The 21,695-nt window shown below is 41.7% G+C and overlaps 3 protein-coding genes across 10 annotated transcripts in view; 2 read left to right on the forward strand and 1 right to left on the reverse strand.

Moving 5' to 3' along the window:
• gpr137ba (G protein-coupled receptor 137Ba) lies at positions 1 to 6,235 on the forward strand. Of its 2 annotated transcripts, XM_052080486.1 has the most exons (8): positions 1 to 664; positions 2,837 to 2,886; positions 3,053 to 3,125; positions 3,234 to 3,275; positions 3,365 to 3,511; positions 3,584 to 3,712; positions 3,943 to 4,064; positions 4,935 to 6,235. In XM_052080486.1, the coding sequence occupies exons 1-8, from the start codon at positions 299 to 301 to the stop codon at positions 5,047 to 5,049; spliced, it is 1,044 nt and encodes a 347-aa protein (XP_051936446.1). In that variant the 5' UTR covers positions 1 to 298; the 3' UTR covers positions 5,050 to 6,235. The 2 variants fall into 2 exon arrangements, with proteins under 2 accessions (XP_051936446.1, XP_051936445.1); XM_052080485.1 differs by having other exon boundaries at positions 3,053 to 3,275.
• Positions 3,146 to 21,695, reverse strand: part of egln1a (egl-9 family hypoxia-inducible factor 1a) — a 20,176-nt gene continuing 1,626 nt past the window's right edge. The window contains exons 2-5 of one of the 7 annotated variants that reach the window (XM_052080491.1): positions 16,202 to 16,321; positions 12,610 to 12,746; positions 9,067 to 9,167; positions 7,868 to 8,919 (exon numbers count right to left, since the gene is read on the reverse strand). In XM_052080491.1, the coding sequence (XP_051936451.1) occupies positions 8,870 to 8,919; positions 9,067 to 9,167; positions 12,610 to 12,746; positions 16,202 to 16,321 (408 nt within the window). In that variant the 3' untranslated portion in view covers positions 7,868 to 8,869. The other 6 variants (XM_052080490.1, XM_052080493.1, XM_052080492.1 and 3 more) reach the window with 6 other exon arrangements.
• Positions 21,526 to 21,695, forward strand: part of tsnax (translin-associated factor X) — a 10,090-nt gene continuing 9,920 nt past the window's right edge. The window contains exon 1 of the mRNA XM_052080518.1: positions 21,526 to 21,571. Coding sequence (XP_051936478.1) covers positions 21,541 to 21,571 — 31 coding nt within the window. The 5' untranslated portion in view covers positions 21,526 to 21,540. The remainder of the gene's footprint in view (positions 21,572 to 21,695) is intronic.

Genomic DNA, 21,695 nt, shown 5'->3' on the forward strand with positions numbered 1-21,695 from the left:
ACCATGGAGCGAGAGCCAGCCATCCGGCGGAGGAGGGAGACCACAGCAGGCAACGGTCCCGGACTGCTTCTGAGCCGCAGCCCGTCCAGCTCCGACAGCGAGCGGCCATCCTTAGCACCGAACATGTGCTTGCAATTGTGTCAGGCTCAGGGAGTGAGCCTCGTTCCTCCACCGCCGCTTTCCTCCTCTTGACTGCGTCGTCGTGCGCGTTGAGTCGCTTCGGCTGCGCCGGTTTGAGCAGCTTTTGACGCGGTCGCTTGTTGGAAGCCGGCTCCTCCTCCTCCCGGAGTTGCAGCTCATGGAGGCCCCCGCGGAGGGGGCTCGGGAGTCGTTCCCCCTGCCCACTCTCACGCCGGCCGTGCCCCCATACGTGACCCTGGGTCTGACGGTGGTCTACAGCGCCTTCTACTCGCTGCTCTTCATCTTCATCTACGTCCAACTGTGGTTGGTGCTGCGCTACCGGCACAAGCGCTTCAGCTACCAGACCGTGTTCCTCTTCCTGTGCCTGCTGTGGTCGGCCTTGCGCACGGTGCTCTTCTCCTTTTACTTCAAGAACTTTGTAACGGCCAACACTTTGGGGCCTTTTCCCTTCTGGCTGTTATACTGCTTCCCCGTGTGCCTGCAGTTCTTCACACTGAGTCTCATGAACCTCTACTTTGCACAGGTGAGTGCAACCAAGCTGTCATTTGCGAAGGGGTTATGCAGACAAAATGTTAAATCGTGATCTGAAATGACTGGAAGAAGCCACACACACACGCACGCTTTGGTGCACCTGCACAGTCTAATGTGGTTGTACTGAGGTACAGCTGCACTGTGTTGAACCAAGAGGCGTTGCTAATGTTTTCTTATTTTCGACAGCTACACGAAAGGAGCAATAAGTTTGAAACACCTTAAACTGGTTGTAATACTTTTAACACCACCAAATATTACAAATATGTAACACTCCATGTAGCATCACTTTATGGGCCACATTAAATGACAGTGGCATAGTAGGTGTAAGTGTTCATCAAAAAACAAGGCAGAGCTTCCTTGAGAAACAAATGAGCCAATTTCTGTTTTTCGAGATGGGAGCTGTCGTTCGGCTGACTTTTTGTTTTTTTTGATTTGACTTGTAAGCATGGTGGCGCTGCACAGTGGTAGTGAAGTCACCTTAACTCGCTTCGCAGCAAGTAGCAATTTAGCAGCTAGAAAATAATTGAAAAAAAAGACTGGAGATTATTGCCATTTTAAGTACACTGTATACGGTCAAACAAACCATAATACAAAGAGAAGTACTTATTTTGGATTTAAGACAACCACATTGCTCTGCTTTACATAAGTCTGTTTAGCATAATGCTATAACAAACAGTCCTAAAAGCCATAGATGGGTTAATGAAATCATCAGTGTTGTGATATTAAAACTCTAAGCATCAAATATATGAACACAAATGGTGAAGCAACACATGTAGACTACTACAATGATGCTCACAGGGATAGATTCTTTATCCTCTCTGACTAAGGACCAATATTACTGCAGCTTACTGAGAGGTTTCGACCAGACCCTTGTACAAAAGTTGGGCCGTTGTGTAAAAATTTTTAAATAAAAACATAATACAATTATTTGCAAATCATTTTCAACCTATAATCACTTGGCTAGACTACAACAACAAGATATTTAATGTTCAAACTGATAAAACATTTTTATATATCGTTATTAACATGCTGCATGTAAGTATAGGAAAATTGATAAAAACCTGTAGATAATGGCACCTAAATAAATGTTTTTAAAACAAAGGTAGTCAAATCTACTCTCATGTAGTTAAATAAGCAGCTTGTTTTGCATTTAGTTCCTGTACTGTGCTAAATATGAAATATGAACTGAACCTTGACTTTAAAACGAATCTCTGTCCCGAACTGCAAATGTAGTGTCCCATTCCACCCTGAGCAATTAAAGATCTAGTATGTAGTAGGGGAAAAGCGTGTCAATGTTAAAGCTTGAAGTTTATTAATAAATAATATTTTACTAAAAATTACACCATTGGCACGGTTACTTCTTGAATATGCTATATTTAATTTATAGGCTCTCGTTAGATTGTAAATGCGTGCCTAATGTAGCATTCCGTATGTGTAACTGTCCACTCCTGACTGATGAATAATTGAATACACTGAGGGTTCTATTTTAATCAATGTATTGACAACAGTCATCCTACCGAGGTGCCTGTGAGATAACACACTTGGTTCCAATCAGCTATTCGGTGTGATGGAGTGACTCATTCCTCATCTGCTTACATAATTCGCATATCAAACAATAGCTTCCCGGTCTGCTCACTTAGGCTTATTCTTAGCAGGCGTAGAAAATGTGTGTGGTATAAAGTGTAAACCAGCAAGCTTCCTGTTTGGTGATTTTCATTTTTTTGCTGGAATGTGAATGGAAAGCTGAACATGGATGTTTGTATTACGACAACATGCATACGAGTCAAATCTTACGGTTTAGACATAGTTCATACGGATTTTTTGGTGAATCTTACGTATATGGCCGTATCACACAAATCATATGGATTCTGAAAATTTCCGTTCCCCCCCCAAACAGGTACCGGTAGTTCCGTTTGCTTTTGCTAGTCTACTCGAATGCTTTCATTTCCGGTAACTTTCCAATAAATCAGGTGGTTCCTAGTTGAATTTCGTGGGGGGTTTTTCTGCCGTTATTTTGACATATAAAATGCCTTGGTATGTTATAAGGATTTTTTGCTCTTTATAAGGATTTTTTGGGGTAGTTTATACAGGTTGGCGCTCCGAAATGTTGATAGGTATGAACATGACACATTTTACAGTACACATTCACTCTTTCTCACTGCAGGTCGTGTTCAAGGCCAAGTCCAAATATGCACCAGAACTCCTGAGGTACAGGTAAGTCATTACATTTGGATTTAGTCATGTGAGAAGCAAAATAAACTCCTCAAAAGAGTTGTGTCCTGTTTAGTACAAAATAGCCATCCCTTTCTACACTGCTGCGAGAGGGCAAGAACCTGAGCCAGAACAACAAAGTGAATCTTTGGTCACCGTGTCCCTGCAGGCTGCCACTCTACCTTGTCTTCCTGTTGATGAGCGTGCTGTTTTTAGCCGTCAACCTGGTGTGCGCCATGCTGGTGAGGACGTCGTCTGCCGACGCCCGCACCGTGGTGCTGGTCAGGGTGGCCATCAACGACACTCTCTTTGTCCTTTGCGCCGTCTCGCTCTCACTGTGTCTCTACAAGATTGCCAAGATGTCCCTCGCTAACATTTATCTGGAATCCAAGGTGAGAAATGAGAGGCGGAACTTAACAATGCCAATGAGTTGCATGTCGACTGGCATTTTGGTTTTTATGTCCTTTCTGCTACTGCGCAGGGCACGTCGGTGTGCCAGGTGAGCGCTATAGGAGCAATCGTTATCCTCCTGTACACGTCCAGGGCCTGCTACAACCTGGTGGTCCTCGGACTCTCCAATAGTACCATCAACTCCTTCGACTACGACTGGTACAATGTTTCTGACCAGGTAAGGGTCAAGCAAAATCAAATGGCAAAAATTCAAACTGGGTAAATTCTCAGCGTTTGTATTTTCTTTCAGGCAGATTTACAGTCCACTCTGGGTGACACGGGCTACGTCGTCTTCGGGGTGATCTTATTTGTTTGGGAGCTGCTCCCCACTTCTCTCGTAGTTTTCTTCTTCAGAGTCCGCCAGCCCAACCTGGACAGGGTGAGTCATGAGGTTGTGCCATTGCTTCCTTTTTGCATCTTGCAGGCATTAAAGTTCATGGCCACAAAGCAGATGACACTTTTACATTGTGCAATACAGCAAGATTAATCCTCAGAAGAAAAGGAAGTTGTTTATTCACACGACATTCAGTAGAAGAAAGTGCAGATTGTAAGTAATGACTCATTGCAAAAACAAGAGAACTAGAAGTGTGGGTCTATCCTGTCTTGCAGACCGGTTCTGGGCTTCCCAGTCACGTCTTCTCCTCCAGGGCATATTTCTTTGACAACCCTCGACGTTACGACAGTGACGATGACCTTGCATGGAGCGTCATGCCTCAGAACATCCAAGCCAGGTCTAAAAGTCAAACCTCTCCCTCCCCAGTGGTTTCCTTTCCTGTACTAAGATCTCGGGGCGTTTTACATAGAGAGTACCGACAGGCCCTTTCCACTGTATCCCATGTTTGTCATTGTTTTTCATGTTTCTTGTGCAGAGCACGCCTATTCAGTGAAATTTCGTTGCACAAATGTGTAATGACAATGAAGCAATCCAATCCAATCATTCCTTAAAAAAATGTGGGAATAGGAAGAGTCGTGTTATGCACGGGCTTGACAAATTATAGAGAGCAGGCGACACATGGCCTGTTCTGCTCCGGCTCATTGAGGAGTTTTTTCCCTAAAACTTGTTGATTGAAATGTTGTTTTTTTCCATTTGTTTTCATTTATTTGTGAATGAAGAATGCACTGAAAATGCACGTTATTAGCTAAAGTACTAATTCAACTATTTGATTGATAGGGGGAGGTTGCAGTTGTAAAATTGCTAGCCAGATCAAAATGTAGCTTTACTTTATTAAGGTAGCAATACCAAGTTAGCATTAGCACTGCAAACAAGCCAATGTTAGCAACAGCCGCCCCGTTGGTTGTATGACTTATTCGTCATGGAATGCTACTATACTGATAACAATAAATGTATCAAGTTTTATTGTTTGGGATGTGCTATCAATTACGAATTGAAAACAGGTGATAAACACACCTGTTGAGTAGACGGGCCACGAATTTTGCGTCAGTTCTGAATCTAAAAACGCAAACTCCCCTTTTAGTTACGTTACAAATGATAATCCAATCAAAGTTTGAAACCATTTGTCGGTTTAAAAATCAAATGTGGCCTCTAAGTACCAAGGTTTGTCCACCTCTGACTGATTGGCATCCTTTTGTGTTTGTATCAGTTTGGCTGCCGACAGTTATGAGTGGGGGAGCCAGAGCAACAGCATCAGCGCGTATGTCGGAGGAGATGACATTTACCACCTTCCACCTCCCCCAGAAGAGCTCAACCATTACTGATATGAGGTCAAAATGACTTTGACTCCAAATGTTTTTGTTTTTTTTTGCACACTGTTATCATCCTCGTGAAGCACACTGGACTCGATACATTTACGTCAGTTCTGGAAAAGAACTTAGAAACGTGCCAGGGTATGAAGGACCACTTATGGGAAGACGATTTGCACAATCTATGTCAAAACAGGGCCCAACATTCCTGCTATTTTTGTTTGTTTGTTTATATTGATATCCGATTAATATATTTCCTGACCTTTTGCATTATGCACTATATCTCTATCTATGTGTATTTCTTTTCATACGGATTTGTTAATACAGGTAGACTAGTTTAAATAATCAAAACAGTCAAATAGATTGTAGAAAATCATTTTTTTTGTTTGATTTTTTTTTTAACCGCACATATTTTTTGTGCTAAATGGACACAAACGACTAAAAAGGTGGGTAGTATTTTTGCATGTAGTCACAAACAGGTGCATCCCAGTAAATACAGAAATATTTCAGGAGTTCAGCTGAAAAAGCAAAACTGAACTTCATTCAACCAAAAAGTATTTGCACAGGTAGCGGATATAGATTTTTTGTCAGCATTTGTTCAAGGTTGCAAAGACATTTTGATGGTCATCAACAGTTTGATCTTAAAGCTGCTGCCTATCTTCTGGAGAATGTTTGTGACCTTGAATGAACCCTGAGAAGAAATCAACATTCACTGACGAGAAATCAACATTCGCTTGGTTGCAAATGTTCGCCCCTCAGTGGGATATTGGTCTTAAGGATTTCACTTTTGAATTGAAATACATACCTGTTAACTCATACGGGTTAGCCATAGTTCATACGGATTTTGTGGTGAATCTTGCGTATATTGCCGAATTGCACAAATCATACAGATTCAGAAAATTTCCGGGGTTTTTTCCCCCACCAACAGTTGGTGAAAAAAGTAACGCAGGAATACAACTCTGAACACAGTAATGCCACTAAGTAGAATGATGATTAGACATTAACCAGACATTGTATTATGGAGATCTACAATAAATATCATTGAAAATGTTGTGGGGGTTTTTCTGTCGTTATTTCGACATATTTTTTGCTCTTTATTTGCTCCGAAAAGTTCACAGGTATGGAAATACTGTACTGAAATAAATCTGTCGATTCTCAGTCACCTAGGTCACAATAAACCGCAAAGGTTGATTCCAAGCAACTGGACTTCTTGTTGGTTTAAGACATTTCTGTTTTAACCTGAAAAGCTTCTTCTGTTCTAAAATTTCTTGGTGTGATATTTATGCCTCCAACAGTAGCAGTTCCCTTGCAAGTGGTCACAACAGGGTGTTGTTCTTGTTGCCCATCGTGGCTGGTGAAAGACGGTCCTGCAAATCAACGGATTGTTCACCCGCCCTATTGCCAGATATTGCAACAAGTGTGCTTAGAGATAGCGCTTTAAACCTCTTCCAAGCTAGCAGTCCCGATCCAAAATGTGGACGTTGTTTTCCTCAAAGGGCTATCCCTTCTCTTTGAGGAAAAGAAAACTTCTGACTCTTGAACTGAAGAAGCTGCTCACCGATGTTGTGCCACGCGCTTGTGCATCCGGGTCACGGCGCCTATTGAAAATGTCTGTCTTTTGTCGATTCTTCATTTTTCAAGCTCGCCAAGCTGTACAGTAACCATCACAATACTGTATATTCTCAATTGAGATATTTAATGGCTGCCAGAAAGCTTGTCACATGGCCGTGGAGCCTTTTTCAAGCTCGAGTCACCTATCTACTGAAGTGCCAAAGAGGCTGCTTGGTCTCTACAATGTAGCGGTCACTGCACTCCTCACTACACGGCACTGGTAGAGATCTTCCGTGCTACCCTAGCTTGTTTTCCAGTGGGTGACGAGATTCAAAGTGAAGGTTGGTAGGTCGTTGGTAGACCTAAACGTTGAGGTTTCCGTTTTTACCTGAGCACTAGACCAATCTACTTCACAGTCTTTGCTCTTAACCCGAGGGTTGTCAGCATACCTAAATCAGAGGCTGGGCTTCGTTCCTCTTAAGTCCAGTGTTTTTCTTTCCACTTTTTCCGTGTACATGCTGGCCATCGTAGGGAAGACCGGTGAACCCATAGCACAGCCACGTTTTTGGTTGAGAAACATTTATTAAAATAGATCACACACCTGGTCCAAAGTGAGGTTGGTTGTGACCTGACCAGAGTCATTTCCAGACTACATCAGTGGTGGAGATACATGTGAAAAGCCAGTTGATGTCGAAAGGTACTATGGTTTCATCTGGAGCAAAAGGTTCCGGACTTAATTTGCAAATGCCTTGCATACAGGTGTGGGTTATGGCTGACCAGCGGCATAAGAACGGTGGCTAGATAATTGCAAATGTTTGAAATTGATGTTGCTGACTGTGGGCCTAAGAGCACCTTGTGAGTCCATAAATGCCTTCCGGATTAAATTTGGTTTAATACATTCAACAAACATACTGTGTTCTGGATTCACCTGCTTCAGATGAATGAAATATTGTGCACCATTTTCTAATTTATTGAGATGCACCTGTTACACACATTGATCATATTAAGGACACTTTAGCAATGTAATGAGAGATTGTATAACAAGTATTCAATAGTCAATGGATTAGCACTGTTAGAGGTATTTGACAATGTTTATTGTAATTTGCAGTGGTGTAAAACCCCAATGCACATCAGAGAGTGTTTTCTTCTTTTTACGCTGTTACAGCTAAACTTTTAGAAACCTTTTTGAGATAGCCACACACCGCTGCAACAATTCAGTTCATCAAGTTAATTAGAACAGTGTCTCGAGATCTGGGATGAGGAATAAGACCAACAGGCCATATTTGCTTTGTAAATTCACTCATTTTATTGACACTATTATCATCAGGCTGAAGTCCAAATTGTATAGAGATATGCATACAGATTGTACCTGAAATTTTAATTGTGCTAGAAATGGACAAATTAAATACTGTCTACTGATTTAATGAAGATATTTCTGGCTGCTGATTCGTCGGCAAATGTAGGAAACACTCTGTAAAAGCTCCCCCTCATTTCTCATTAGGGTCTTTTTAAAGTTATACAAAACGGGTTCCCTACTCAATATGCGAAACAGTCGCGACAAACACTTTAAGACAGATTTGGCAAAATTAATTTGTGACCTTTTGTCATTCAACTTCCATTACATGGAAATGAATGCATTAAGGTACATATGAAAACATAAGAAATCAATGCGTGCTACACCATTGACGTCCCGCAGGGGGCATCAAAGATCAGATTTGCTTTCTTGGAGGGGTGACACTATCCAGCTTATTTGATGAAGAGGACAAGAAACACAAACTAAGACCATTGTGATTCTGTCAGGATAAATGTGGTTTTAATCTATCTGTTTCATAATTGTTGCAAACTCAAGCACATTTTCCAGACAGCAGCATATAAAGGATGATTCCATGTGAAAAGCATAATGCATGGCGTTGATGCAGTACGCTGTACCTTGAAGGAATCCACTGAGAGATGAGCTTGATTCCTGCCAGTTATGTGAAAGTGTTGGTTGTGGTGCTAATGTTCACCTTTGTAAATAGACGATGGGCTGGCCAGGAGAGGGAAGTAAAAAAAAAAAAAGACACACCATCCCTTTCGGTACAATGGCATGACATTCAAAGTCCGTTGGGCTGTCAAGGTTGACTTAATATGAACGCACTTGACTGCGTATGCTCGTTTTTTTTCTTCCAAAACCATCCACAATCAGATTCCCGCCGCTTCATGTAAAACATACACATGGTGTCTAAGGGCCACTTTCTGGGGACAGAGCACTTATTGGCTGCCTGGAGCTGGCGCAGTCTTTGCATTAGCTGGGATCGGATGGCTTGCCGAGTTCAACCTTTACTCCTTTTTCTCCTGCACCTGAACGCACGGGGCAAAACAAATGAAAAGAAACCCCCCACACACATTTATCACAAGTGTTCCTAGAGTGGAGGATTCGATCAACAGTCATTTGGAAAGACAGAGAAGACAAACAGGCTTGAAAAGCACATCCATGCCTACCTGTTAGGTACTTTTCTTTAGCTCTGGCTCGCTCATCTGCATCAAAATACCACACGGTAATGGCATACCTGCAGAGACATAATGGGAACACTGATTCCCTGCTAAAGAGAAGCCGGGCGTGAGTAGGGGAGCGCAGTTTGTCTGCGAGGTGCAACTTGGGTCAATGCGATACGTCAGTTAGCGTTTGAGAACATTTGATACGATTCTAAAGCTACAATTTAAGATAAGATAAGATATCCTTTATTCGTCCCACACTGGGGAAATTTACAGCCTCCAGCCGAGTTGTGACACTTGCTGGTTTTCATGACCCGAGACCTGATGGCATCATTAGAGATGAAAGTGGACTTTCCTGAAAATACAAATACAAATATAATTTTTAAAAAAATATCCGTTCAAGTCCTCTTCCTTAAGCGATGACCACTTGAACGTGTTCCTAACACTCGCGTCTATTGCACGTATGTCAGCTTGCCTGTCTACCTGTTTGAACGTTGCGCTGGGGCCGTACCTGGCCGATCACGCATGAATTAGTTTACACAAACCGCTATTCAAATACTCGACATTCAATGATTAATCTGCTGTTTGTGTGCACATGTGCACCCTCTGTGGCTTCTGTTCTCGCCGAAATCTCCGAGATATGGCGAGGCCATGAGAATGCGAGGGGAGGGGTGTTACTGTTACTAGTGTTCGTGCCTCAACATGGCTACGCTCTTGAAAGTAAAACAACAAACTCAAACGCGTGTTCGTTCAATGTTGTCAACTAATTAAAAATTAAACAAAAAAATATTTTAGGCAATTTTCCCTCAATTTTCCGGAGGTAATTTGATGAAAACGTGAAAATCCAGAATTCTGTGAAAATCTGGAGGACTTTCATCTCTACATTATGCATGAAAAAAGGGGATGGGGGGGCTTTAATTCCAAATACATTTTTGAAAAAGATGACATTTAAAGTGACTTCAAATGATGTGCCTCTATTTTTCAGTTTGCGAGATTGCATCTAAGCGGCATACTCACACTGTGCTTCTGTGGTAATATTGAGTCTTGTTTATTTCTATTGTGCAGCGTGGCAGTCGTCACTTCAACTGCTGTGAGGGATGACCACGTTGATCATATAAGTATGCAAGTGTACTTTGGGCTTTGACTTTATGGATTGTTTCACATCTTTGTTTATCTGTATTGCGCAAGGTGGTCATGAAGAGCTAGTGAGAGGAAGGATCGCATTGATAATTTGTCACGTACACAAGCGCACCTTGGGCTTTTGACTTTGCGGATTGTTCCAAGTCCTTCCGTTCAATGCATTTATGCACGTGGTGATTATCATCAATAACTGCACCAATCCATTGGCAACTACTCCAAATTTGGGTTGTCCTATTTTAAATTACGGTAGACCACAGAATCAGCAAATTTGGGGTCGATCACCCATTTAAAATAAATAAATAAAATCACTGATCAGAACATGTCACAAATGTCTATTTAAGTATCAAGTGAAGTGAGACGCTGACGTTGTATCAGACATATTAATGGTGGATTTAACACAGAGGCCCCCAACCTTTTTTGCCCCATGGACCGATTTCATGTCAGACAATATTTTCAGGGACCGGCCTTTTAAGGCCGAATAGATACAACAGTATAATATGACATGACCTGCATGAAAAGTGATGTATTTTCAACATAATAATAAACATGAATCATGACACGAGGAACGTCCTATCTGGTCGCAACGTTCTGTGGTCGCCAAGGTAACATTTAAGCGTGCTTTCAAAATAACATACGCGGCAAATAAAAAGTGCATGAAAAATACGACTCACCATCTCCGCTTATTATGCAGAGTGGGCTTGGCGCGTGGGAATCTCCCGTTGAGATAAAGCTGTATTTGAAATAGGACTCCCGATACTGTCTATGAAATGTAGCCTTCTCTTTCTTGAAAGTCGTACGCTCCTCTTCTGTCTCCTGGCTGGTCCTTTTCCCCTTTCAAAGACGTTTGTTTTTCATGCAGTAACCTATCACTTGACCGAGAAGCGCGCATTCACCTGCGTCAAGTGACGTACTGTAGACTGATATGAATGAAAGACTCCAGTTATTTTTCAAATTAAAACATCTTTCAGATTCCGAAATTATTTATTCTTTCTGTGCGGCCCGGTACCAAATGACCCGCTGGCCGGCAGTTGGGGACCCCTGATTTAACAGCTGCATATATATGTATTTGTTTCACAAAGACAATTTTCACAACTTCAAAACGGTTTAAATGTGGACAATGCTGCCAAAAAACAATTGCTGTGAATAGTTTGGTGCTGCGGCTTTATTTCGCTTCCCGTAATAGTCTTTTGACAGCGTAATATTAAACTCGAAATATCCTGACAAGTGAATGTAGGCTTTGCCCTACCTAGGGTGGCGTTTCCAAGCGAACAGCCACAAAAAGTGTGAACCGAGTGTGCTGTGACGAAACAGCAATTATGCCTACCGGAGTGACGTGGGGAACAGATGTCAATGCCTCTGATGCCTCCAAGATAGATTTGCCATTGGTACATTTGATAAGTCACTCATTTGAGGCACTCTATTTGCAGTATAATCCCAGAACGGAAAGCAGTACGCCTATCGATTAGCAGACTCTCACACGGAGCACAGCAACACGATCTCCACGTCTCAAAGCAGTATTAAAATAATACCACCGTTACATGTCAGTAGCTGCCAAAATTCATCTGAGACAGCCCACCAGAGATCAACACAGCAGCTGTAATATCTCAGTTGCGGCTCGGCGAGTGATGACATTACAGCTGACTGCAAAAATGAACAAAATGTACATGCAATACTGCCGATCAGATCGGTGGAATGTCTGTTTTAGATGTATCTGCAAACCGCTTCATAACCATGTTCCATGGAACAACTGAACTGAAATTTCAGGCCTGGACGATTGGAAAACATTTCACTCTCTCTCGTCTTATAAGATGACGCCGATGACACAGAAGATGTATATGGAAATAAAGACTGTCACAAGGATGAGGAAAGTTATTATTATAGGGTAAGCACATTGAGATTTACGTGCTTTTTTCGACACACTTGTATGATTCAGACTGTATACAAAACCACTTTAGGATTTGACTTTGGTGGATTATTTAACATCTTTTTTTTTTGTATTCGGCAAAGTCATGATTATCACCAAGAACTGGAGCATGGAAATGCTTGAGCGTGGACGGGAAGCGGCTACACGACGAACAAAAGAAGTGGACTTTGAGTGTCAAGTGTTCCCAGACGTGTTACAAATTGCCTCGGGGGAATGACTCGTGTTTCCAAACCTTTCTTGAGCCAAAAAGTGGACACACTTTTCATTGCCATCTCGCAAAAGAGCCTTTAATTGCTCTGCCAGTCACGGTACGTTGATATCTGGCATAGACCGATGGATAAACTACATTATTTGTAGTGAACTAATCATTTTCAGATCGAGCGAGTGAAACGGGTTCTCCTCAGAATCTCTCACTGCGCTAGACAAAACACGACGACGGGTCAATTTGTTTCAGTTCTTTTCTCTGACCCACAGTTGAAGCTCACCTGGTAGCATAAGCAGGCTGAACCTCATGGGGGTTTCGTCTGTCTGACCAGAAAAAAAGTAGACGGTCAAATTTGGGGTCTATCTCGGCAACTTGGTCACTTCCTTCTGGGAAGATTCGAAGAAGGCCGCCGTGTTCCTGGAAGATGAGAACAAGGAAGAAACGTCTCTATTAAGTTCACGCATCGGGACAAAAGCGATGAAGCAAAAGCCCGTGCTCAGCGGTGCGTGCTGTTGCATCTGTATTGTCTGTCTGAGTTCAAAGGTCATGTTGCATGATGTTGCCTAAAAAGGGGGCTCATAAAAAGAGCCCCCTGTGATATCCCCAAACGGCTTCAGACGGACGCCAATGTGAGGGGAAAGGCTTCTCCAATGAGTCCAGGGGCTCAAAGGAAAGTTCAAGATAGGAAACAGCAGCGGGGGATGGCTTTCCTGTGGAGGGATAGGAAGAATAACCTACAGGAAAACTGCTGTGGCTGGATAAAGGACCTGGAGAGTGAAAAAGCAGATTGCTGCAAGCGTGCCGTCCTGATATGATAGGCCCCTTTCTTCACACGCACACTTGCACGCCTGCTCATTTGTACTCTTTTTTTTTTTTGTCTTTTACCAAAACGAGCATGGCGACAGTGTGACAAGGTTCAACCAACACAAGTGGGTCAATAAGGGTAAGAGAAGGGTCCATTTTTTGTTTTTTGTTAAAGCAACACGCAACAGGTTAAGCAAAGTTCTAACGCGCCAGTGTCCGGACATGGGATTCTCGACTATGAAGAGGAACCCTAAATGTTCCATAAATCAAAAGGATTGTACATTTTGGACTTTGACCAAAATTGTGGCAAAAACAGAACTCTTAAAAAGCGCTCTACATATCCGCTTCGGTATAACATATAAGATTTCAGTGTAATTCACAGCACACATGTAAATGAGCATCAAATAGATTCAAGAAAGCATTGTTATCCAAAGATTCATTTCACATGCATGTCTCTTGCTTTGCGTATCCTCACAAAAGCAATTTTCACCAGAATTACGTGACGCAAGGGAAGTCAAATTCAATGCAGTCTGCGGCTGCGTCCAAGTACTTTTGTCCACCTGTGTCATCATGTGAGTCAAGCAGCCTTTTCCACTTTTGTTAACTCATGCCACAAAGCAGAGCTCTCCTGATCCAATCATGTGATCAGAAATGGGGGCAGATCCCGTGACCCTGACCTGGTCAACATCGGATAAAAATGATATTGTTGAGATCCCTATTCACAAATTAATATAAAACATAAGTAAATAAGACAATTAACACTCTGGTGTGCTCTTTCATTCTTCATAATACATTGCTGAGGTATCAGATCGAGACTGGCAGATCCATCACACAGATCTGATTGTCTGGTTCAGATCGGTGGAACTGTTTCTCCATATACAGTCAGACTATTTTTTTCTTAGCAATATTTTTACCTTTTTTCTTGTTCTTTTTTTTAACTCAAAAAATTTTGTCCAATACTGATAAAACGTTACATGAAAGTGACTGATCATTTCTTTCCTACGGAGAAATGCGTTTTTCAACCATGCCGCTTTTCTGTGTTGAACCTTAATCAGTAGTGCATCATTACTAAGATTGTTTCAAACAGTGAAGCCGATTTTATAACTAAATAAATGCAGATTTACTGAATCGTCAAACCTTCGAACAACATTTTTTTACTACTTACTATTTTCGACTGAACTATTATTGTGTATAAGGTGCAATACAGGACTAAACTAAATTACGACATGTTCCAGTGAATAAGGACTGTGTAACTGTAAAACACAAGAACTTGTTCCGCACCCTCATTTTTTTTTCATACTTTGGAGCTGGGGTGTTAAGTCTGGATGTGACACCTTTAAGTGATGACAGTGTACATACAGTATATGGGACTTAAACAGTGTGCAGTAAATGGTATAGCGGTTGTTCAGGAGAACACTAACGTGATTTTGAAGACACTATAAACTTCACTGCCTTGTATTGAATAAAACGATGTATGGTAAGAATTTTTTAGTGTGTTGAGTCCAACCCGGTTTCTGAACACGGTTCATTGGAATAATTAAAGCCTGTGTGTCAACATAACAATTACGATGGCATAACAGCCTCAAAGATTAGCCTGGGGGCAGACCCGGAGTCCACCTGATGCACAGGGCACAAACACAGCATTCAGATACTGAATAGTCCGACAGACCGAAGTCACGCCCATGAGTGTTCACCATGAAGCTGCCAAGACTGACCCACAACTGACGCCACTTTCGAATGGAGCAGCAGAATGTAGGTGCGGAAAACACTTTGCCACACTGAACTATATTTTCTTTTACACTGCACTCATGCTGAAGCACTTAAGAGTGAGAATAAGTCACTAAATGTGAGGGGATCTTGTGGCCATTTGGATGTTATTGGATAAGCAGGATCTTTTTTAAAAGGGATTATCAACAAGCAGGCTGCACGTAGTGACACTGTTGGCTGTGGAATAAAACAACATTGAGGCTCAGTCACTGACAGGGTTGCCGTTTGCTAATGTGCTTACTTCATGACGCCCTACGGAAGACAAACGGTGACTAACTTTTTACGAGTACAGTGTTCTCCCGCAAACGCACAACCACTCCCTGTTTTTGTACTCAGGCCATAGCTATGTCTAATAGATTAGTACTTTTCATGAGCAATGTCAATTGTGTATTTTCGCTATTCAAGACTTGATATTGGTCTGTCGTGGTGAAGAAGGAGCTGAGGTGAAACGGAAAGCTCTCGATTTCTTTACTTCTTACCCTCGCCTATAGGTCGGGGGTAAAAGAACAAGATATTAGCTGCCAAAATGAGACGCCACCGCAGGGTTTCTGGGTGAATCTCAGTCATCCGAGAGGGTCTTGGAGTTGAGTGTCTGCTCCTTCGCATTGAGAAGAGCCAGATGGGTGGCTCGGGCATCTAGCTCGGATCCCTCCTGGAAGCCTCCCTGTAAAGGTGCTTCGGGCAGTCGATCTTACAACAATGTCAGAGAGCGACTTTGTCGACTAAATGAGGATTTAGTGTCTAAAAGGGGAGTTACCGCTGTCGTGTGGTGGTGGTTTGGCTACACAACTTCAGATATACAGCAAAATACAACAATTTGCCAATTACGCAGTAAACTTGTGACTGCTAAGGTGGGAAACCCCTTAGGAGACACCACAACGAAAATGTTTTACCACCCAAAGCTTAAACAAATGACTGATTTTGAAGACACATGAGGATGACTCAATAATCGATTGTGTTGTTTGGAGTTAGAGTGTGCAAATGTTTGTTGAATTGATTTGAACATTTCCAATTGAAACATTAGAGTTCCTATGTTTATAACTATAACCGAATTTGTGTGAAAAATCTATTTTTGATGGCCCACGTTGCCAATCACAATCACAATCAATGGCCCGCATGTGTTGGAGTACTTTGCAGTCCTGTATAGTATACCAGCTCAAGGTTTGCTCACATTTCTGTTTGGGTGAACTCCTTTAGCTCATGCTTTTCCCCCAGCATACTGATACAGTAGATTATTCCAATTTCCAACATCCGATTTATTATCAGTATGTTCACCCGCCACCCCAATCAGTTTCACATACCTGGGCATTCCAATCTTTATTAAGGTAATATATGCATGTGACACAACGTCCATCGCCGTTGGGGTTATCCACATGGCGCACGTAACGGGTCCCGTTTCCAGGGTAACAAGCTACCATTGCCTAAAAACAAGAAGATCAAAATGATAATGAGGGTAAAATAAAAAAAAATATGTACATGCAGACAATAGAGGCATAAAACAAATTTCCCTCCAGTATCAGACAAAGGTGATATTATAATGTAGAGACCAGTAAGTCATAACCATAAGAGTGAAGTGGCTTAGATAGTCGGGTAAATACATTTGCACCGTTCAAAATTTGGTGGTGGAAAAGAAAACATTTAACTCAAGACGTACAGTATGTTGCAATTATTTAGTGTAGATAGCCACGGACATGGGGAAAAAAACCCCTCCTCACACCAATGACACGAGCGTAAGCTTTGCTATGGCCGCACACGCTTGCCACCTATTTTACTGATTTAGGAATAGAGGCAAGTTTAATTGGGGAAAAAAACTGCAAAGAACATGCGAAAAAAAAGAAGTTGCCCTACGCGTGCACATACTTGTAAGAGAGTATGGCTGGAGCTAAAGCAGAAGCGAGAGCTGAACTGCAGTAAACTTTGACTTCTGGCATTATTCCAGAAGGAATTGTATTTTAATGGTCATGCTACGTGCAGAGCGTGAGGATCGCTGGCTGATCCGCCGCTTAGGTCCGGCCCCCTCCTCCTCCAATCTCCCCACACTTGAGCTCTGCTCATGCTGCACGAGCTGCCCGGAGCATGTTTGTGACTGAAGGTGTGAACTCCACGCGCACAGCTGTTTTGCACTTCTTTCCCTCGAAGTCAACAGATGCAGTCAATTTGAAATGACATACAGTATTCCTATTGTATTCCGAAATGCCAAAAAAAGCGGACCCCACTGAAGTGTCCTTTCCCATTTCAGATTTTCTTTTCTTTCAGCGACTTGCTCTTTCACGTTCCAAGGTGGCCGTCATCAGGTTGACCTTGTTCGCTATTTATTTACATTCGAAAAACTACAGATTCTTGAGAATAACTGACACTTGGGGGGGGGGGGGGGGGGGGGGGGAACAAGATAACGGTAGAGATCAAGTGGTAAGCTGCGCTCTACAACATGGGTGTCCAAATTCAGTCATTGAGGGCCACTATCCTGCATGTTTTAGATGTTGAACCCCCGTACACCTGAGTCAGAGGATCAGATGATTAGCAAGCGCTGCAGAAAACCGATAGAAATTTAGATCATTTGCATCGGGTGTGCTGGAGGATGGAATCATTTAAAACATTTAAGATAATGGCCCCCCGGGGACCGGGCTTGGACACCCCTGTTCTAGACTGTTAAGGCAGGCACAAATCGCTGCTAAAGCCAAATTATCTTAAACTTGGATCGGGCCCAGTAATCAGACAATGCAGTTTCGAACATGAACAGCAACTCGTTCTATGGTGTAATCACACAGGTGGCTCTATGTTTCAAAAACACTAGGAAATCCAAGTGCATTTTTGTATGTGTTGCGATTCAACTTTTTCGTGACTCCTGAGACAAATTAATAAGTCCAACCGTGTGTGGCTGAGTCAATGAGTACATTCTGTAATTGGATCGGTCAGTGATACTTTCCTTTTGGCAGTAGTAGAGGAGTAAGAATACGGCTGGAATAATAGAATATCTAGTATGCCATCTGCAGTCAAAGTTCAATATGGTTCACGGGAACTTAAATAACCTACTTTGGCTGCAATTTCTCTTTTTACTGCTTTAACTTTGTAATTGAAGAGCCTACCACATATTCTTAATTTCTTAAATGTACAGCTTTGTTTCGGACACAATTTCAGACATGTTAAAATAAGCACAATGTTACAAAATAATCAGGTTGAACAATTGCGTTGGTAACATCATTAATCCAGACAATGCCGAGCTAATTTCACTGAGTAAAGATGCTTTTTAATAGGCCTGGTATGGTTTAACAATGAGGCTCTTGAGGTATTTCTGTGCAGGCGGGTGCTACATCAGTGTTTCTTGTTTAATACTTACCAAGGCTAAAATAATGAATACAACTGCTCAAATGTTACAATGTTGTATTCTACCATAACGGTACACTTCCATTACGAAATGTCCTTCCATACTTATTTGTCATGCCCTTGTTTACGATAATACTAGTGCAGCCTGTACTACCGGAGACAAATTCCTTGTGTGTTCTACATACTTGGCCAATAAAGATGATTTTGATTCTGAATAGGAATTTGGTATTGTATCAGCAGGAACTCTACGTTGCTGTAACCGCACTGAAATGGTGGCATTCAGACAGCCCTACACACCACTCACAAGGAGTAACAGGACCACACGAGCAATGGTTTTTGTACTTGAGTTGGAGTATTTTTGCACTGTTGATTGTACGGTGCACAAACAATAACCTGGGGAAAAAGTGCTATACACAGTGGTGCCATGGACAGACGAGGAGCGTGGAAGCGGAAGGAACAAGTACCTCACGGAACCTAAAGAGAAATATCCAGCACTCAGAGGACCCCGCAACACATGACTTCCTACAGCCTTCTTATTCTACAATGCATAAAATTTAGGTCAACGGTCAACTTCCTCAGACGAACAGTCAGGTGCACAGACACTGACTGTGTGACGCACAACAAACTACAAGACAATAAAAAGAGAGGAACACACACATTTTTAGATTAAAAAATATATATACTTTCACAAAATGTATAAAATCATCATATTCAGAAAATATTTCCTGTGTGAGAAATGGATACATTTTTCTGTCAAAGCTAATTATTAAGCGGGGTTAAGTTGAGCGCTACAAATCACATTTCATTTGAATCTATGAAAATGATAATTATAAATTATGAGAAAAAAACGAATCAACGCCTCTTCTGAAAAAAATGACAACAGCATTCAAATCTTCACAGAACGACAAGTTAACCTGTAAAGTCCTTTTACGGGATTTGATACTTTAGATATGTTTGACGTTGAGTCCTAAAACTCGGTGCGAAGACAGAGTACAACATAGTACTGAATTGCTGAGATCTTTTTTTTCCATCCGAGTTATCCGGTTTTTATGGACGTGGATAAAACAGGCCCCAGGGATGCATTGGGCCCCTGGCTTGAGTCGGCTTTCAAAGAGTCTGATATTAAGCCTTATTAAGTTGTAGTGGGGGGAGGGAATACTAGCTGTTCCTGCTGTGCGTACAGTGGAAATGGAATGGCAGCGTAGCGATATGGAGTTTTCTTACCGTTTGGTCTTTTAACATTTGGAAAGCTGACCAATTCAGGTCAATGAGTGTTCCAGAATGGATTGTGTTTGGCATTTAAATGATTGCTGTACTTCATCTGAAAATTGCAATGCTGGACAGTTCAGCTTTGTACTGTAACTGTAATGAGGCGCAAGAAGGTCAACGTGCAATCAAGTTGAGGTACAAAAAGTCACATACCCACTTCATGAATGATGAGTGCAATCACAGCACCAAATACATTTTGTATTTATCAGAACATGCCAACCTCCAACAATGTTATCAAGCGAAAACGGGAAATGGAAACGATTACATCAAATCACGCTTTGTGTATGTTTTTCCTCCGTCTATCACCAATGTCAAACCTGCTTACATTATGTCAGCTCCCTTTGAGCCATTGATACAGACGGCCTTCGCATTTGTGCAAGTCATGCACATTTTCTCTGGTCACAGTCCAAGCCGGGTGTTTGCCAAGGCATCTAGGGCAATAGGCAAGGAAGTCACCGGTGTTTGGCGCGTGGCTGAGCACACTTGTCATGTACTCAAAGTGTGCGTTTACTGAGAGGCCTTCTACTGAGAAGCATCTCGGTGTAAAGAAACTGGATAAGGAGAGAAACCTAAAATAGCATCATACAGCTAGCGGCTATCTGCGTTACTCCATCCCCACTAATATTTTGCAGGACAATATATTACATCAAATCACTGCAAACTTCGATTTAAAAAGAACACTGACAGCTCACTGGTCGAGAATTTTAACACCAGGTCACGGTGCCACACTCCACCCAACGTTGGAGTTCAGAGCAAGCACAGCAGTTTAAGTGAAAGAGCAAAGGGTGGAAAGAAAAACATGCCAAACAAAAGCTTTAAATGCACCATTAGAACAAGCGATGAGATATAGCCTGTGATCTTGTCACAAAAAAATAAAAGTCCTGGATATGCACCGATCATCTTCGATGTTCAGCGAGAGTGTCTGAGGTGGGTGTGTCGTGAAAACGGGTGTGTCGTGAGAACGGCTATGTGAGGGAGGAAAAGTTTAAAATGGTTTTTGGGCAGTTTAAAATCAAAATGAATATTTACCATTGACCGTTTCTGAGCTTCATATCATATTCAAGCCATTCCTTATGGAAGGATTTAATCAGATGTTAAAAAAAATCCCCCCCAAAAAATCTGTAAAATGTGGTAAAAAGATCAAAAAGGAGACAAAAAGCAAGAAAGTGTTGATTTCATGGTATTTGTTCATGACATTTGTATTAGCCCGGTTGTGTCAGGGAACTTCGGGTGGTCCAAAATAGTAACAGCTATGTCAAAAATCAAAATCTCAAGGATCATATAAACCTTTTACATAAGGCATTGTTGTTATTGTTACACAATGTCATTGCCTTTCCTTTATCTTTACTGCTTGTACATATATTTTGTCACTGTGGGCAGGGTGGTTGTCCTTCTTCTAAAGACTAAACAAGCACCTGAGTACGTCTTGTTTTGTAGGCATTTACCGGTAGTTTGTTGCCTCTGATTGCATTATACTGAGAGATATACGCATAAAGCCTTTCCTCTTTGTCAGTTCTCTCAACTAATGGATCCTTTTGAAGTATGCACAACACATGCGGCATTACACGTGTAGAATTCTGTATATTGCATGGCTGTTTATTTGGACATCAAGCATACCTATTAAATTAGTGAGGGTGCACCAATTCAAAATAACTTGTGTGTGTGCATGGAGGACAGAATGTGCCAGACATTAAAATTGGATGAGGGGTCAATGACTCATATTCTTGTTTTAAAGATTCACAGCAGCTTAGTAGTAATACAACACCTGCCTTTCGTAACAAAACAAAAAAACACCCATTATTGGGGGGTGGGGGTTACTGTTTAATACTGGGTTTTAAAAGAGGTGCAAAAAAGTGGTGGGTAAGCAAAATTGCTCGTATGTAAAAAAAAAGTGCAATTGAAGAACATGTGACAAGGGAGACATTCAGATGCTTCACATCGAGACCGGATAAGTACAGGTCCTATTCAGTTCATTTCATCTTTATTTTCAACCTGTTAGGTTTGTGTGTAGTCATATTATCAGCAAGTTACATAAAATCGGACTTTTATGAGCAACTGTGATGCACTAAATATTGGAGGCGAGTCATTCCTCTCTTTTATAAACCACAGGAAAAATGTATACATGGTGCCTCCAAGATTTTTATATGATTTAGAAGTCTATTAACAAAGCCAATTTTGACTTAAATGGTCTCAAGTTTGAAT

This window comes from Hippocampus zosterae, chromosome 11 (genome assembly GCF_025434085.1).
Source record: "Hippocampus zosterae strain Florida chromosome 11, ASM2543408v3, whole genome shotgun sequence".
NCBI classification, from domain to species: Eukaryota; Metazoa; Chordata; class Actinopteri; order Syngnathiformes; family Syngnathidae; genus Hippocampus; species Hippocampus zosterae.

Coding starts and splice junctions, on each gene's coding strand:
- gpr137ba (XM_052080485.1), top strand. CDS start 299: ATGGAGGCCCCCGCGGAGGGGGCTCGGGAGTCGTTCCCCCTGCCCACT. Junction 3,512..3,583: donor GGTACAATGTTTCTGACCAG/GTAAGGGTCAAG, acceptor ATTTTCTTTCAG/GCAGATTTACAGTCCACTCT. Junction 4,065..4,934: donor CCTCAGAACATCCAAGCCAG/GTCTAAAAGTCA, acceptor TGTTTGTATCAG/TTTGGCTGCCGACAGTTATG.